This window comes from Taurulus bubalis, assembly GCF_910589615.1.
Source record: "Taurulus bubalis genome assembly, chromosome: 13".
Classification (NCBI taxonomy): Eukaryota; Metazoa; Chordata; class Actinopteri; order Perciformes; family Cottidae; genus Taurulus; species Taurulus bubalis.
Window position 1 is genome coordinate 11,816,247 of NC_136601.1, and position 17,783 is coordinate 11,834,029.

Sequence of the window (17,783 nt, forward strand, 5' to 3'; positions counted from 1 at the left end):
ATATATATATATATGAGTACATCCACGGTGGGGAGGAGGCCAGGTTAGACGGATGAGTCAACAAAAGTTTGGACTTTAAAATGGAGAACATCCGTTTGTGTTTTTTTTGCCAGCTTTTCCAATAACAAGTCCACTCCAATTTTTTAAAGCATGTCCACGAATGCTCTGGAAGCTTCACTCACGTGGTTATTAATTCTCAAGAGGACGACAAAGTCCTTATTTTAACCAAAACCATTCTCTGTCCCTAAACCGTACACATTGTTATTGTGCCTAAACTTGAGCGCTTGACCACATTGTGTTTTTGTTCATTTGGTAGATTGTTGGAATCTCCATTAGAAATAAAGCAGGACTAATTTGGGATAGTTCATCCTGATGTTGAGAAACATCAATGCCAAAGTTAAAGGAAGCATGAAGATGCACAAACATTACATTAGTCGGCTGCTTAAGTGTTTTGGCAACGTGCAGCAATCACTGGTTCGACTTCATCTACTGTCCTCCAAACAGCTTTTGTATGCTAGGACACGTGTTACTTAATCTTGGCATGTGCACACATGCACGTGTGCTCTGTTGTGTATGTTGTGTAGAAGATTAACTGTGAATGCATCTGTAACCACGCATTGTGCATGTGTGGGCCTGAGCAGAGAGGTTATCAGGTCAAAAAGCATTACTGTTAAAGGAAGTGCAGTCCTTCCTCTCATAAAGACTGGGAGACACACACACACACACACACACTCATATATCTGTTGAACAAAAGGTATTGTTGATTTATGTTTCAGTTCAATTTCCATTTCCTTTTCTTTTGATTCTGTTATTCATGCCTGTTTCTTTATCTCCCTCCACACTATTCTTACATCTGCTGCTCTCCCCCTTGTTCCCCTCCCTTCCGCCCTCCTTCAGTTTTCTGTCTCTCCGTCTTATCACACTTGTTCTCTATTTCAGAGTTGGGCTGCTTCAAAGCAGTGTGTGTCACCTCAAGGACTCTTCACACACATACACACATGAACACATCTGTTCATGGTTGCACATGTGCTTTGACAAAGATACACACACCAGCACTATTTTGTGTGCACACACACACACTGACGCACACACAGCGCGAGCATGGTATCTGAGCTTGTTTTTGTGCACCCTGAGGAGGTAGCCGGTGTTCAGAGCTCGTCTTTCACAACCTCACACTTGTGCTTAGCTCACAGTGCGGCCCAGTTCAACATGGCACAGCATGACATGGCACACTACAGCGCAGCACGGCGTGCGATATGCCAACTTAACACAATAACGTTCAGATAACACCAGACACCCGCCCAGAGATACTCAGTTTGGTGAAACACACCGCAGTAACAGCTGGTCTGTATAGAGTCAGACAGAGATAAGAGCCATAGGCCGACACGCTGAGCTGTGACATATGGATGGGTGTTATTGTACTATTTTCACCAAGTGCTGACAAGTCTCACAGTGCTGTGACGAACTCATTTCTGACAGATGTGTTTTATTCTGGGTTTATTATGAATTATTGACGCCAGACTCCTACATTAGACCTCTGAATTATTTCAAAAGAAAAGCAGTCTCAAGCCAGAATCTTACCAAGCTACAAATGCTCGTGACACATTGGCTGTTAACAATAACATTTAAATATACGCAGTATTTTACCCAAATGGCATTTACAGTGTATAAGATTAATTGGTTTAGCCAACTACATTATGAGGAAAACATAATTCAGCTCAATATTATGTTGAGTAGCGTTGCTGTTTTCAAAAGTAGGTGCTCCAATTATGTTCTGCATGCAGGTTGCAGTTGGTGCAAAGCTCACAACTTTGAAACCATGCAGGATTCAGGATGCGCGTGTTCACGCCCAGAGTCCTGCATGTGGTTGGGTTTAGGAAAACAAAATTAAAGTGAGCACATCCTGTCTTAGGCTTTAACCAAGAGGACAAACTTTCCTTAACCATACCAAATGGCTTAGATTGCACAAAGATAACAATCATTCTTTAGCCGTTCAGCGAACATTTTAGATGATGTATTGAAAAAGGACATGGAACAAAACAAATCTAATGAAATATGTTGTCAGTAGACATTTTGCAGATACATTCTGTAACATGTTGCAACTTTGCGCATAATTTAATTTAAAAGTATTCTAAAAATCTGAATCATAAGTGTGCCTCTTTTGCTTCCGTTCTTTGATGTCTATCTACAAGCCAGCACTATAATAGATTTGTGTCTTTTTGTCGCAATCTCTGTTTTCTGTTAGAAATGGTCGTTAAATATTTTGGATTTAAAGAATGGTTCCTAAAAGTAAATTATTTTATGTTTTGTTTTTGCCATTTAGAATTCAAACCCGTTGTCCCTTGTTTAATCTTAATTTGTCTAAAGTGTGAATTCATTCAAGTTAAATGCTGCTTTCTTGGCAGAGAATGGTATGAAGAGATGGTATAAATATTAACGTTTAGGAAATCTGTCTTAACTGCAAAGATTTTGACTGAAACTGGTAATTGGCACAGCTCTAAAATTGCTTTTCCTGCATCATTGCCCTCTTGGAAATGAACACAGTCACGGTCTTTAGATGTGGTGTGGATCAAAGACAGATACAGATTTATGAAAATGTAATTAATAAAGACTAATTGACCAGAAAGTCAAAGTCAGATGAGACCTTAATAACACATTAAATGGAGTAATTAACTAAGGCAGTGGCCCTAAAATCCATTCAATAGACTGACACACTGAGAAACAGATATTCTTAGACTTATTCAAAGAAGTAAAATACAACTATTATCCAGGTCCTTTCAGCTCTCAGCTTTGACACCTGTAAATGTGTCAGCTGGACTTCAAACATTTAGACTCTTTGTAAGTAATCAGATTGTAGAGGATTCCCTTAAGTAGGCCAATTCTGAATCTCCCGTCCTCTCCTCTCCAGTGGACGGAGCGATCCACCGCGCTGCAGGTCCACTGCTAAAGAAGGAATGTGCTTCCCTCCACGGCTGTGAGACGGGCGAGGCCAAGATCACTTTTGGCTACGGCCTCCCAGCAAAGTGTGAGTATAAAATGTATAAATGTTTGTGTAACTTCCAGCTCCCTCGCTGCGGTTTTACTGGGCTGCCTCCAGGTGTGAATGTGTAGGAAAGTGTGACCGTGATGAAGGGTGTTTTTGAAAAAGAGCAAACTGCACAGTTGATTTTCTCGAGGTAAATTAAGGTTGGACAACCTCTTGAAGAACATTTAATAAGGCAATTCTGCTGTCCCAAAAAATGCAAGAGGAACATTTTTATCTTCACATAGAATTACATTATTTCACTTTTCTACTTGAAGTAGATCAGTTTTTCTTTCCAGCCTAAGAAAGGTATCCACAATGATCTCACTTACTGCCTTCCATTTATAGCAAAGTAAATGGCACTCAATTATTAAGTGGCACTCCATTGCAGCGTGTATAATGGGACGAAACTGAAGATTCAACGTGACAGAAAAAGCTTTTCTAGGTGTTTTAGGTCTGGGAATTTTTTCCCCTCCAGCTTCTCTGACGTCTAAAACATAACATGTGGCTGTGGGAAGAGCCTCAGTACTCAATGTCGACATCAAGAATAAGAACTAAACCGCAGTAGCTACACTCTGAAAACTACAGTCTCTTCCTGTTTCCAAACACTAACAGGTAACCTCTGGAAGCACAGCCGCAATTAACTATTATATTCATTTTTGATTGATATCCCCCCTGATTAAAAGCTACTGGTTTAATGGAGTAATTTGCTTAAGATCTGCTTGGAAGCGCAGTGTCAAAACACCCCAGCAGTCGTTGCTTACATTCTACAAACGACAAGATGTCAGAACAGACAAATAGCTTCCATCTCAGTTTGTCAACATGACACTTTTTACCAGATTTCCTTGTAGGTCTTAAAGAGGAACTTCACAGATTTTACTGTTAGATTAAGTCTGTTAGCAGATCTTGGGTAGTGCTACTGCACATGTGAAAATGGTTGTATAAAGCCTCTTGTTTCTCCAGGGGAGCTTTGTGAAGTCTGGTAAAAATTGACTCATGTGATGTCACTTGAGTCAGCATTGGTTGGGGCTGAAGACTACAAGAAAACTACAAAAACATCAGGGGCTGGAGTTGGAAAGAAGTCAGACTTCTTTAGTCACTCACATCTCTGCTTTAGGTTAACATTAGCTCAAGGCCACATTAGCTGCTAGCATAACAGACCCAAATCTCTGACCGAAATTTTGGTGGTAGAGCGGGTAATGTAAGCGCAAGGTTTTGAGAAGGAAGAACTATGTGTGGGATGAAAAGAAGGACATAGAATATAATAGAATACTTTATTGTCATTGTCACGAAAACAACGAAAAACAGTTTAGCAGCTCTTACAGTAAAGACAAACATTAAAAACAACCATAGAAACATTCACATCACAAGTAGACAGATACATGAGTGGATCATCATAAAGTGCATGTGTAATTGAATATTGTTCAGCAGTTAGTGCTAGTGCTAGTGTCCTCAGCTTTTTTGGGGGGGAGTTCTATACATTTGACAGCCTGTGGGTAAAAGCTGTTTTGTAGTCTGTTTGTGCATGTTTTAAGTCCTGTATCTCCTTCCAGATGGAAGGGGAGCAAACGGTGCATGTCCAGGGTGGGTGGGGTCTTTGGAGATACAGCTAGCTTTTTTACAGAGCCGGCCAGCGTATAGGTCACTGAGGGGGGGGTAATGTGGTCTCAATCACTCTTTCTGTCATCCTCACCACCCACTGCAGATCCCTCCTGTCCTCCACTGTGCAGCTAGCAAACCACACAGTGCAGCAGTAGGTCAGGAGGCTCTCAATGGTCGCCCGATTGAAGTTTATCAACATCTCGGTTTTGTTGTCAATTTTGATCCTTTTTTTAACTGCCCATCAGATTGGCCATCATAAAAGTCTTTGAATAAGTAGATACACGCAGAATAATATTTGTCGATGTGAAGTGTTCACAGTTCAAAGCATTCCCATGCGTGACACTTGCCCACCACTGTAATGGCACACACACAGCATGACGCCAATAGATATTGCAATAATGCTCTTGCCAAGCTCTGTATAATATAATGACCACCCAGGTGTGTGTGTGTGTGTGTGTGTGCGTGTGCGTGTGCGTGTGTGCGTGCGCGAATAAAAGAGATTAAAAGAACACTGAGTCTGTGTGATATCAGCTTATGGTTCCACAGAGAGTTTAAGTTCACAGTGAAAGGAAGGCAGAAAAAAAGTAAAGAGAAGCGATGATAAAGGCGAGCTCAAGGCAGAATGGAGAGCAGGAGTAGAAGAGAAAGATAAGGAGTGGGAGAGTGGTAAAAGAAATACAAATAAAATAAAGCAGCGTGGTGGAGGAGACCAATGTGAGGAGAGCTGAAGACACGAGGGAATTAGTGAGCAGATGAGTTCTCATATGGTCTGTTCTCCCTTTGTTGGTTAACTTTGTGGATGTTCGCTGTAATGTTTGAGTGGATTCTGCTGCTTGTCAAAGTGTGGGCTTTTGTATCTCTCACGCTGATATACACTCTGTCTTAGAGTCTTGTTGTGTGCATGTGCATACTGTGTGTTTATTTGTGTCTGTGTTGCTTTAAAAAATCATTTGGTAACATTTCCACTGCCTCTTAATGGCTCTCAACATGGCGGCGGCTGAACTGCCGGCTCGCTGCGAACTGTTCCAACAGTGCAAACAAGTAATGACAAAGCCAACAGTCTTTACCTGACGACAATATCGTCTGTAACCGTCCTTATGAGCGCAGTGCAGAGCGGCGGCTTTTAGCTAAAGCTCACATGCACAAATATGCTCTAAAAGCTCCCGCGGCTGGGTGCTCAGGCAGACTATTCTCCTTTTAAGGGTAGTTTATCATTGTATACAGTGTGAGCTGCCTGTCAGGTCCCATCACTCTCTTACCTGTTATTATCTGTCAGCGTGAAATATGTATGACTATCTTTCTGACTCACTGACTGACTAACTGTGTGTGTGTAGGGGGGGGGCGGGAAGGGGTGTTGCCCAGAATGTGCCATGAAGACTGGCTCTTTCTTCCTTGACAAAATATTAAGTCTCAAGAATAATTCAACACTCCAATGCTTAAACACTCGCAACAGGGCTTGATTACCTCTCAGCATGAGGAGAGAGATGTGAGACGGCAACAACACACAGAAAGCAAAGGAGGGATAACAAAGCAGGCAGAGTACAGTGTGAAGGCAGAGCGCCGCCGTGGAAAAGAGAAAGACATGAAAATGAAACTCGACAAGAGAGACAGAGCATGGAGTTTGAGAGACAGGTCCAATCTCAAAGCCAACACTTTGATCTTGATTTGTATGGGCTTGCCACCAGATGTGGTATTTAAAGAGCGCCTGACTCACGAGTTGCCAAACGGTCCAGAGGACCTGCTGTCAGCCCTCCATGCAGAGTGTCCGCCGATGATCCCGCTGCCACTTAGCCAGCCGCATCCCAGTACCGTAACCTAGCAACACTCGGAGTGCATGGCACACTACCGCTGCTGTTTAGCAAGAGTCACATGCAATTTGGGGATGTTGACAAATGACAGCTGGAAAAATTTCAAACAGGCCCTGTCTAAATGCCCATATTAACCAAGACTTAAAGGCAGTTAGATGAGCAATCTGTCAAGTTTGGGGCATATCAGCCGCTGTAATTAGGAGGACTTGATTAGTGGAACGGTTTGAGACCAGTCTGTTTGTGTGTGTATACAATGAGAGTGTTGCTCACTTGTGAGCGAGCAGCGTATTGTAAGATCAGTGTGCACATGTGTGGTGTGCAACTGTGTGTGTTTCTGGTTGCCAAGCGGGGGAGCGGGGGCCGAAAGTGTTGTCCAGACAACCCAGCGCCCCAGAGCTCACCTGTGTACCGATGAACACAGCTGTATCCTGCTCACGTGTTCCCCAGCCGGCCCTCGCTCCCCACACTGGGGAGGTATGGTGCCGGGGGCGGGTCTAAAGAGAGTTAGGGAGCGACCACATGACAACATGAGGTCAGACCCATATTTACGTCCAGTAAAGGCAGCACTCTGCTTTAGTGACGTCAGTGCGTACTTATTCTGGTGATGAATAAGAAGGTTACAAATGTGTAAGACATAACGTGCTTCAGGCAATCAGCTGCACGACATAATAGTCCTCCATGAAGACAGTAGAAATACATTATTTGTTTGGCAGTTGCCGTTTTGGAACTAAAAATAGGTCCGTCCGTTCATTCTCTCGGTTTTTGGTCTCAACGTTTGCTACTAAATGTTCTCTAGCTGGTCTCTAATTTTGTCTGTCGGCCGTTTGGTGCTGAGCAGGTAGACTAAAGCTTTTAGGCATAATTGCACATATTGCTTTAGTGTTGTCCCAAATACCGTCTGTTTGCATTGTCTTGTATTTCGGGGGATATTGGTACAGAGGGAAGGATTCTGTTTGATGAGTAAGCGGGAGTACCACAGTTGGAGGTGGAAAAGGATGGAGGGAAAACAAGATGGAGATGGAAAGGCTCAGATAGAAAAAGTCCTGAAGGAAATAGAGAGGTACAAAGCAGGAGAGAGATATCACTCTGTCAAAAACTGGCTGTTATGTTCCCCCTCTCCTGCCTCCCATCTCAGTTTCAGGTCCCTCGGTGGCCAATTACCGCTAATTAAAATCCTCGCTGCAGCTCTCCCAGACTCCCTCTCTTCCTCTCCTCCAAGACCTCCATCTCTCTGCTTTGCCTGTTGCCCTGTCACTCCTTAGTCTGTTTCACTTTCTTTGAAGACGTGGTGTTTCTGCCTGTCCTGATCAACAACTTAAACACCTTGCTTCCTCCCGTCTCATTCACTTCCTCACCTTTCTACCTCTTCACAAATCCTCTTTTTTCTTTTCCTCACCCCTACATTTGGTCTCCCCCTCCTCCTCCTCCTTCTATTTCTCCCATGTATGTCGCTCCTATTCTCTACCCACCTTTACTTTCCCTCCCGATCTCACCTCCTCCCTCCCTCCGTGTATCGTCATCAGCAGTAAGGTTTCTTTAGTAGTGCCAAGAGACTTGACAAGGCTCTGGGCTAGAGACTGTAGCACTCAGACTGTGATACCTTGCTATTTGGGGTGGGATTTTTTTGACAAGGTTGTCGACATCTTTGCTTCTTCCTGCCTCGGCGTCAGCAGTGTGATCCTTCAAGGTGTTAAAAAGTTTCGTCAAAGCTGCCGCTGCTGATGAGGAGTAGCGTGGTGATGATGATGATCACAGCAGCCCTGGTGTTAATTCATTCAGTTATTTAATTCGCCTTGAAGGACGAAAAGGAATTTAAAAAAAAGTGTTGCTTGGCTTAGGGAAACAGAGTTGGAGTTGAGCAACGTCTTTGCTCTTTGATGAAGAGAATTATGTCCGCTCCTTTTAGCATCGGCATCTTGTTCCTCCATTCTCCGTCCACTCTTGTCCTCCTGTTTAGAATAACTGCCTCTCTGTCTTTTTTAGAGAAAGGTGGAAAGAGATAGGGAGAGCTGTAGGGGCCTTTACAAGACCTGAGCCTTCCTTTTGTGCCAAAGGCCCGGGCCTGGATTTAAGAACTGTGTCCGCTTGGCTGAGCACAAACTGAGGCCGGTACACAAAGGACCAGCTCGGCTTTTTGCTGCCTCTCCTGCTTTAAAGGCAGATAAAGAAAGGCGAGGGACAGATGGAGGTATGAGAAGAGAAAGGGGAGGGGAGAGGATGGAGGAGAGGACGGATGGATGGTCGTTGGGTATGAAAAGCAGGAGCAGCGACTCGTGGCCTCCCAGGTAAGTATGGTGTGAGGCCATTGAGGGGGAGGAGAGGGGGGAGGGAGGAGAAAGAGGAGGGGGGATAAGAAGAGCCAAAAGAGGGGTGATGACAATTGGCAGGAAAAAAGCTGGTATGGCAGACAAAAAGAAAAGCCGGGGCGGGTGTCACCGGATGGCACTCAGTCAAGTTCTCTTGAGGCTCAGTGACGCCCACTTATGAGAGAGAACACACACACACACACACACACACACACACACACACACACACACACACACACACACACACACACACACACACACCTCTCTTTACAGGGTAAATGTGCATATGGTGTGTGATGAATATAGTTTGAGCTGCACTCAAGTGAAGAAGATTTTACAGTGTTGATGGGCCTCAGTAAAACAAGTGTAGCAATATGTTTTAATGAAAGTGTCTTGATGCCATCTGTTAGAAACACACTTTTGTGTTATAATTGGGTCAGACTATGTTTTTACACGATGAAATAAGCACATCTTATTCTAATAGATCTGATTTAAAAAATACAGTATTGTCAGGTAGGAAACAGGATATAACCACGAAGGACGTTAGCACTTGGTGAGGAGAGAGGCCGTCTGGGAGAGAACAACGGACCTAGGAGAAAAGGTTTCAGATGAGAATGATGGAAATAGTCGGCATTGAAAGAAAATAAAAGGAAGAAGCTCTTGCACACTCTCCACTTTACTTTAAATTATATTTTTCACACGTGCAATAATAAGATTTCTATACAGACGTTTTAATCAGGTTGGCTTCAGAGAAATACCTCGAAAAAAATAAAAACATCATAAATCAGAATTTGCATAAAGGCCTGTGGTAGTTATTTACTTCAGTAATTCCGTTTTGTGATACTCAGAATTTCCAGTTCTAATCTACTACATTTCAATTATGTATTTTTCACTCCACTACATTTATCTATCAGAAGTTGCTAGCTACTTTAAAAATGTAGATTATTTTATAAATAGAAGATGAGTTTATTAATGTTTTTGAGCTATGACTCAATCAGCCTGAGATATTAATGCATGAGTCATAGTAATCCATAAATATAATATATTTAAAACATAATTAATATCTGGCTTCATTGTGTGCATTTCAAATTGTAATACTTGCATCTTGATTACAATACTTTTGTACTTTTACTTAGGTAAAACATTCTAACAGAGTATGTTTTTTATATTATTTAAGTAAAAGATTTCAGTACCAACTCTGAAAATGTTGACGTATGTTAATTAATGAATATGTGAGTGTATGATTTACATGCAGTAATTGGTTATTCAGTATAAACAAATGGAAAAGCTTGATCCCCGAAATGTTGCTGGTGTATTCTTTAAAAACAATTTTGGAAGAAACAGAGACACTTATAAGAGTATAAACCTTACACACATAAACAGTAGAATGTAAATAGTGTAACTAGCTGTGCTGTACACAGTGATTCCTTCATTGAGTGAAAAGCCAGAAATCAATATAACATAAATAACTGTTGCTTTTAAATAAGTCTGTAAGCAGGAGAAGAGGGGGGAAGAACAGGAGGAGAAAGAATTGGACATCCAGTGAGAAAACTGCCCAGTTAGATTACATGAGATAAGGTGACAATCAAATCATTACACAGAATTTCTCATTACAATCCAATGAGGCTTGTCGTTCAGTGCCTTTGGAAACACTGTCTGCAGGGTAAACTCAAAAAGACCTCACATCTGTTTAACAATAGGTCATGATTCCCTCCTCTGTGTGGAAGATCGACCTTTTCAGCCCCACTGAGCAAAGACACAATACGTCACTGAAATGCACAACTACAGAGCAATGACAGCCATTAATTCATATTGCACACTAATGTTCATCTGCAGGCAGTTTTAAATGTCTTCGTTTCATGTCCATAAACAGACGTACTACACACTCAACATGTGTGCATGTTTCTGTAATGCCAATTTGGAAATGTTCAACCTCTAGCAGGATGATAAAATGTGGCCATTACGTGCTTATTTTTTTTTTGCACTGTATGCAACTGCCACAATGATAGCTGCTGTTAGGTAGACAGCATAAAACTGCTTGTTGGAAAAAATGCTTTTTCCTGTTATGTGCAAAATCAGCGTGAAGGCTGATTAATCAACAAACAGCCAGAAACTGAAAAACACCACAGGAAAAAGCCACAGTACTGATGTGACAATGTGGGCCCAATTCCATTGGTCCATGTGGGTCCACCACACTTATATAAGAAGGTTTGGTATTTATTTGAATTCAACCTATTGAACGTCTTTATGCTATACCATCAAACCCATCTAAACCTATGAATGTATTAAGAAATAGACGTAGCTTCACCCTCTTTTTTTGTGGATTGCAGTACCTTTTTGTTTTAGGCCGTTACCATCTTGGGTTTTTGCAACCAGTAGTGACGTTAGAGGGTCGACGAGCGCAGTATAACCAAACGCTAAACAAGACATTTTTAGGCAACCAAAATGTTACAGTTAACTTTCATGAACTGAAAACACACTGTGAAAGGGTTTTAGTTCGAAGAGGAAAACATGGACAACTCCCAGACAGGACAAAGTAGCCACGCCCTAAAGCATACAGTCCGTCTATTTCCCTCTAAATGGGACTATAATTTACGAAATGAAAATCATGCTGTATCGAAGAAGATTATAAACGGGCGATTGAGACCATAAACCCATGTTCACAATGTTTTACTGAGGTAATAAATCAACTGAGAAGTAGGGTCATTTTCTCGTAGACTTCTATAAATTGGACTTCTATTTGCATCGAGAGAAGTCGCCCCCTGACGGCACTTCAACTTTTTTCAGACCTTCAGGTTTCCTCAACTGTAAGTGAAAGGTACACTTTGTTCTTCCTTTCAGTTGTCAAATGACTTTACAGATTTATTGACACTTGTACTTAAAATATTTATTTCTGGGGACATACTTATATTCAAAATACAAGGAGCATACAACTTTTCACCACTCTTCACAAAGTAGTGAAATGATGACTTGATGATTTATTACTGAGCCCCAAAAACACAAAAAATAACACACAAAAGGCTTTATACAACATATTTTACATATGCAGTAGTACTCTACAAGACCTGGAAACAGACTTTGTTGTTTACAATTGGTGGAGTTCCCCTTTAACTCCGTGCACAACGCCAGATCCATAAACAGATATTGTTTTCTGAATGTGGTTAGGAAGAACTTGACTGTCGTGCACAGAACCCTGACCTCAACCCCATCCAACACTTTGGGAGGAACTGGGACGCCAACGTCTGGTCGGTTCAACAGGCCTGATCGTGATCAGCAGACCTCACTGCAGCTTATGTGACTGAATGGAAGCAAATGGCTACAGCCAGGTCCCAACATATTGTGGAAAACCTTTCAAAGCATATTAATGCTAATTTGGAATGATGTGTTCAACGATTACATGTGGGTATGAGTGTCCACAAACTTTTGACCTTGTTGTGTATACTGTGTTCATTTTAAATTCACCGAGAGAGGATTCAAATGAAATTGCTCGCTTGTAATCAAACCCAAACAACAGCCTCATCTAATCACACAGGGAGATTGTGTTTTCATCATTTTAAATACACACACACAGACACGCACATAGTTTTACTGTCAGCTGCACACACACACTTTCATAAGACTCTCATCCACTTTTTCCATTAACACTGCTCCTCACAGACGCTCCATGACACATTGTTCAACACACTCTCCTTCACACATAAATCCCTCACACATCCTAACATGCTCTGCTAGCTTTCCATCTCCCCATTGAGCTCCCCGTCTCTCCCCCCTTCTCTCCTTCCCTCTCTCTGTGTTTCAGCGTAATGTGAGCCAGCAGCCGTAACACTGGGGTGGGGAGGAGGAGGAAGGGGTGTTGTTGATGTATGGTGGAACTAAAGCAACCCTGCCGATCGATAATGTAAACAGGAGCGAAGAGAGGCGGTAAATAAGGCCGACTCCTGACAGAACTGTCTACCTCAGGTGACGGAGAGAGAGAAGTGGGGGTGAGAGGAATATCTAATAGACAAAGGGAGGGAGGAAGTGAGAGAAGAGGATGCAGGGAATAATGGAGGGATGAGAGAAGGTAGGGAGGGACAAATGGGGTTTGAAAAAGGGAGGTATGATGGGAGGATGAAATGGAAGAAGAGAAGAAGGAATAGGTGACAGAGGGATGGAGGAGAGGGCAATGAGGCGAGAGGAGAGGTGGGATGACTGGATGAGGTAATGGTGAAGGAGGGAGGCAAGGGAGGAGTGAAGAAAAAGGACGTGGAGAGGGAAACGGAACGATTGAGAGGAGAGATGGATGGTGCGGAAAAGAGATCGAGAGACGGGGATGAAATGATGATGGAGAGGGAGGAAACAGCAGTGAACAGATAATTGGGTTATCAATGAGGAACAATTACCAATCATAGATTACAATTCAGATTTAGCAGAAACACTGCCCGTACTTTTGTGTGTGTACGAAATGTAGATGAATGACCAAGTGACCCACTGTTGAACCGCACCAGCACAACAACACACAGTACTGCACGTACACACATTAAAAACACACAAGAGTCGACCGAGTTGTGAACCTGACCCACATACGTGACAACATAAGCAATCACACACTGTTGTATTATGACAACACTGTACTCATTTTGAGTTTGTGCGGTTCTTTCATGCGTATCTGCATGTTTGACCACGGTAATTAAGCCCATTTTTCTGTGAGTGTTTCATCCGTAAATTCACATGTTCTAACTCATCTATGCTGCTATTTAAAGAGCAGCTTTCTCATACACTATAAATAAAATTGTTTCTGCTCACCAAGTGGTGAATCACAATAGTGATTCATCCTAGAGACAGTTCTTAAATTGGCAGTTTTAAACCAGTGTTTTGTTTCCTGATGTGACATAACAGTTCGGTTTTGTACAAAATGCGCCATTAAGCTGTCATTAAGGTACGAGGATGCCCTGATGTGGAGTTGTTTAGGCCAGTGTCTGTAATGTGCTGACTATTACCGTCAGAATATTTCACTAATGTTAAAAGCTTAAAACAACCTGATGTTAAGTAAGGCCATGTGATGATATAGGCAGTGGTGGGCCGTCAGGGCCTGCTAAGCCTTCTCTGTTGGCTTAAACTGAATCTCAAAGTTATAGCTATTTTATAATTTAATTGTTTTTCACAAATACATTACATGTATTATTATTATTTTTCCCTATTAGCTTATTTTCTAATTGCATAGCTCCTCTCTTCCTCTGTTGCTCTGCCTTCAGCCTGCAGCGTTGCTTTCAGTGCAGCTGGTTTGAAAGAGTTTCATCCGATCAAATTTTTTTCTCCGGTGTCTCTATGGAAGCAAAGCAGTTTAAGCTGGCCTTTGCAGATTAAAGTACACGGGGAGTGGACGTTGTGGTTGATTGTCATGGTCTTCAACAAATCAGATCTTTAGTTTGACAAGTTTTGACGTGCAGCGCCCGCGAAATGGCGTGGACGTGTGATTGGTTAGTGGCCCAGCGTGACCATTAACATGTGCTGTGATTGGTCAGTGGGGCAGCGTGACTTCTGCACTTTCATCCATAATGAAAATATAGCCATACTATAGAAACACTATACTAGTGAGTACATTGTTGTTGGTGCAGGTGGAAGAAAAAAGTATCTGCCTGATGTTGTGGATCTTGACGTCTAATTGGCCTGCAGCTCATTGAGAAGAGGGTCTGGAGGAGGATGAACATAGCTGGAGCGTCTGCATAGACACTGAGCTCAGATTTGAAAGAAATGTGCACTGAGAGGAGAGTCTAGCGGGAGAGACAAAGTCATTCGGGTGAGCTTGATCCTCCCATTACAGATAACAGATTACAGTTGTTTGTGTGAATTAGCCCCATGTGATTTCCAGGAGGATTATTAATGCTGAGAAGCTGTCGTCAACTTTCAACACTAACACTCACACTCTTCTTTCACAGAGCCTAACTTGGCATTAATATAGTCGAAAACATATGAACAATATTCATATTCAGGGAAACATCCATATCATATCATGGATATCCACCTCTACTTTCAGGCAATATGAGGGAAGTGACATAGCATACACCTTTGATAATCTATGCTGTAGGATAATATTTCTGTCAAATAGCCATGTCGATGTATATACACAGGCTTTGATTGCAGCACTTATTATTCTTTCTGTGTGGGTTTATGCACTCAGACTAAGTGATTTCTCAGAGGCTGCACAGTTTTTCATCAGCGAGCAGTTTGATGAAGGACTGTCACGGTACGCAGACAAGTTTCTTTCAATCTACATCTGTGGATTCCACTTTCAGCAGAACCAGTCCTTGGTGCACACTTTGATCCACACACTTCTGGTCTTGGGGGGACACGGCGGCATCACAGAATATAGTTTTTGATAAGTTTCCGTTGGTGTAAAGCTCCTCGTCCTCAGTTAAATGACTGCAGGAGGAGTATTTTCTGCTGAAAGGGCTGCTTTCTTCAGAAGAGTAGGATAAAAGCTAATATTATTTGTCATTTCTGCAGTTCTCTTCTGCTCTATGCAGTGTTTGTAATGTCTTTCAGCATATTGTTTTGGTTTACGGTCCTTTCTGATTCACTCTCACAGCTCTCATCAGTGCCATTTACAAACTCAGCAGGCAGCCGTTTTTAGCACAGAGCTCTAAAAACCCCACGACTAGTAGCTGGTGAACATTGTGTCTGCTGTGTAAGTGTTTTCAGCCTGATATTATATCAATATTGCGTTCATAACTCATCACAAATGGCCAAAACAAGTCAGTTAATGCAGCTTTAATAATTAAAATAGTCTTCATCATGTTCATTTTAATGTTTAATGTTAAGGCGAAGCAAAATAGAGAATTGCAGGCACATTTTTGAGCAAAACAAAATGAGTAAAAGTACTTTAAAATCTAACTCACACACTATATCTAGTTTATATCTAGTCAAAGGAGGAAAACATAACTGCACTTGACGTTATGGGTTATGTCTCTTGCAAATACCTAAAAAATATATATATATACCAACCCTATGGCATTATTTAAACATGTATATAACACGTCTTACAGAGGTATCTTTTTAAGCAGTTTACTTTTTCTTTTTGTACTTGGAATATAACAATATTATAGTAGCCTACTACAAAATAATCAAGCAGGTTTTGTTGTAAAACATGTATCAAATCAAAGTATGTGTAAAACCTGTATTGCATGTTATCAAAACATGTTCCTCCCGGCACTCGTGTTGATGAAGATTTAACAAAAAGTGGTTTTAGATTTAAGCATAAAGTAAGTTTCCTCTTAACTAAGAATTTCCTGTCTTTCAGCTTTGCATCACAAATGCTTTGTTATTAAGAACAAATCCAGTGCAACATGTTTTTGACACCCAGAGCTCTGATCCACTCTCTGGCTGTAATGAGCAGATCCTGCATCGCTCACCAAATATCCTTTTATTGATTGTGGTTACATGGCGCAATTTCCTTGGAAATGGATACAACTACAACAAATTCAAACAGAAAAAAGCAAGCCTGCAAAGGTTGTCAGGGAATTGGACACAATAACACATTTCATGCCTCTGTTATGAATTTCAGGTTTTGAAATAAGATCATCAGATTGTATTTCAAAAAATCCCAAACACTGTTAAATCTTTCTGCCTAATGGCCTCCTATCCTCCGAGGGCTGGATTAAAGGGCTTCTTCTGGGCTGCAGCGTCTGTGGCTTATTTACTGTGTGTGTGTGTGTGTGTGTGTGTGTGTGTGTGTGTGTGTGTGTGTGTGTGTGTGTGTGTGTGAGAAAGTGTGCTGTAGTAATGTCCATTTTAATCTAATTAATCATTAGGCTCATATTGTTTTGTTTTGTTTTGTAAAAGAGATAAATCTGGCCCACAAGGGGGTGAAAGACTTGAGACAATGATACTGGTGAGATGAAATATACAGGTAGCTGGATGTCAACGTATAAAAACAACAGAAAGTTATTGTAGTTTAGAGGCAATAAAATGTCTGAGTGCCGCCTTCATCATAACTCAGTCAAATCTGAACACACATATTTTTAGATTTAGTGTGACTTGCACTTTCCGGAAAATGTTATCTGAGATGACCGTTGCAAGCAGTCCATAAATCCACTAAGAATTTAGTGAAAATTAATGGAAAACAAGCGCAAATTCGCAATAGCTGCCATGCACGCACATGCAACCGCACTTTCATGCATTCACACACAACCTCACAAACACTTGACATCCATGTCATATTTCAGCTTCCAGGGCCAACACTGTGGTTGCCAAAGTCTGGACATCATAAACCCTTGAGTATAAAATGACTCATTGAATTCGGTTGAGAAATGTTTCAATCATTTTTATCCAGATAAAAGGCAGCTACCTGTTCACGTGTGTGTGTGTGTGTGTACACAGGCCAATCCTGCCCGCTCAAATATGGCGACAAAGTCGATGTATTACAGCAACGGGCTGACGCTCCTTGTAAGAACTCTCAAAACTAAAATAAACATGTTGTTGAAATGGATTTTATTCAGTGTGTGGGGGGTGATTCGACGAGGTCTTATCACAGCGTTGGTCTTCACACTGAGAGCGACACGCTGAGCCTCATCAGAATGTGTGGTATCAGCGGGGTTGGCATACATAGGCAAACCGCATTTCTCTCTCTTCTCACTCAGCTTCTGTTTGTGAGGTCCTCCATCTCCCTTTTCTCTGTTTTCTCATTCGCATCTGCCTTCCATTCAATACACTTCAATTCATTTACACTTTTATTAAATCAATTAATCCAATTGAAATATTTTTTCAGAGACCTGGGAAAACAAACATGCATTAACTTGACAGACAGTTCCAGCAGCTACGACGGAACAAATGGAAAGATTCTATATCAGTATTAGAAACGGCTAAATGCATTGTTGCTGTAAATTAGCTGAGAGCGACAAAGAAAATGGGATTTTCAAATTGATACAGGTGTGTATAAATTAAAAAATCATGGCAAATTTGTTATTTGTGATTCTGGGCTATACAAAATAAACTGAATTGAATTGTAGTTCAAGAAAGAGTAAAACATGTATGTGAGATTCCTTTAAAACCGCTAGTAGAGGACAT

General features: G+C 41.6%; 1 protein-coding gene across 1 annotated transcript in view; it reads left to right on the plus strand.

Annotated features, from left to right (window-relative positions):
• macrod1 (mono-ADP ribosylhydrolase 1) overlaps positions 1 to 17,783 on the plus strand; it is a gene marked incomplete at its 5' end in the record, with an annotated part of 94,480 nt that overhangs the window by 62,458 nt on the left and 14,239 nt on the right. The window contains one exon of the mRNA XM_079229000.1: positions 2,909 to 3,025. Coding sequence (XP_079085126.1) covers positions 2,909 to 3,025 — 117 coding nt within the window. The remainder of the gene's footprint in view (positions 1 to 2,908; positions 3,026 to 17,783) is intronic.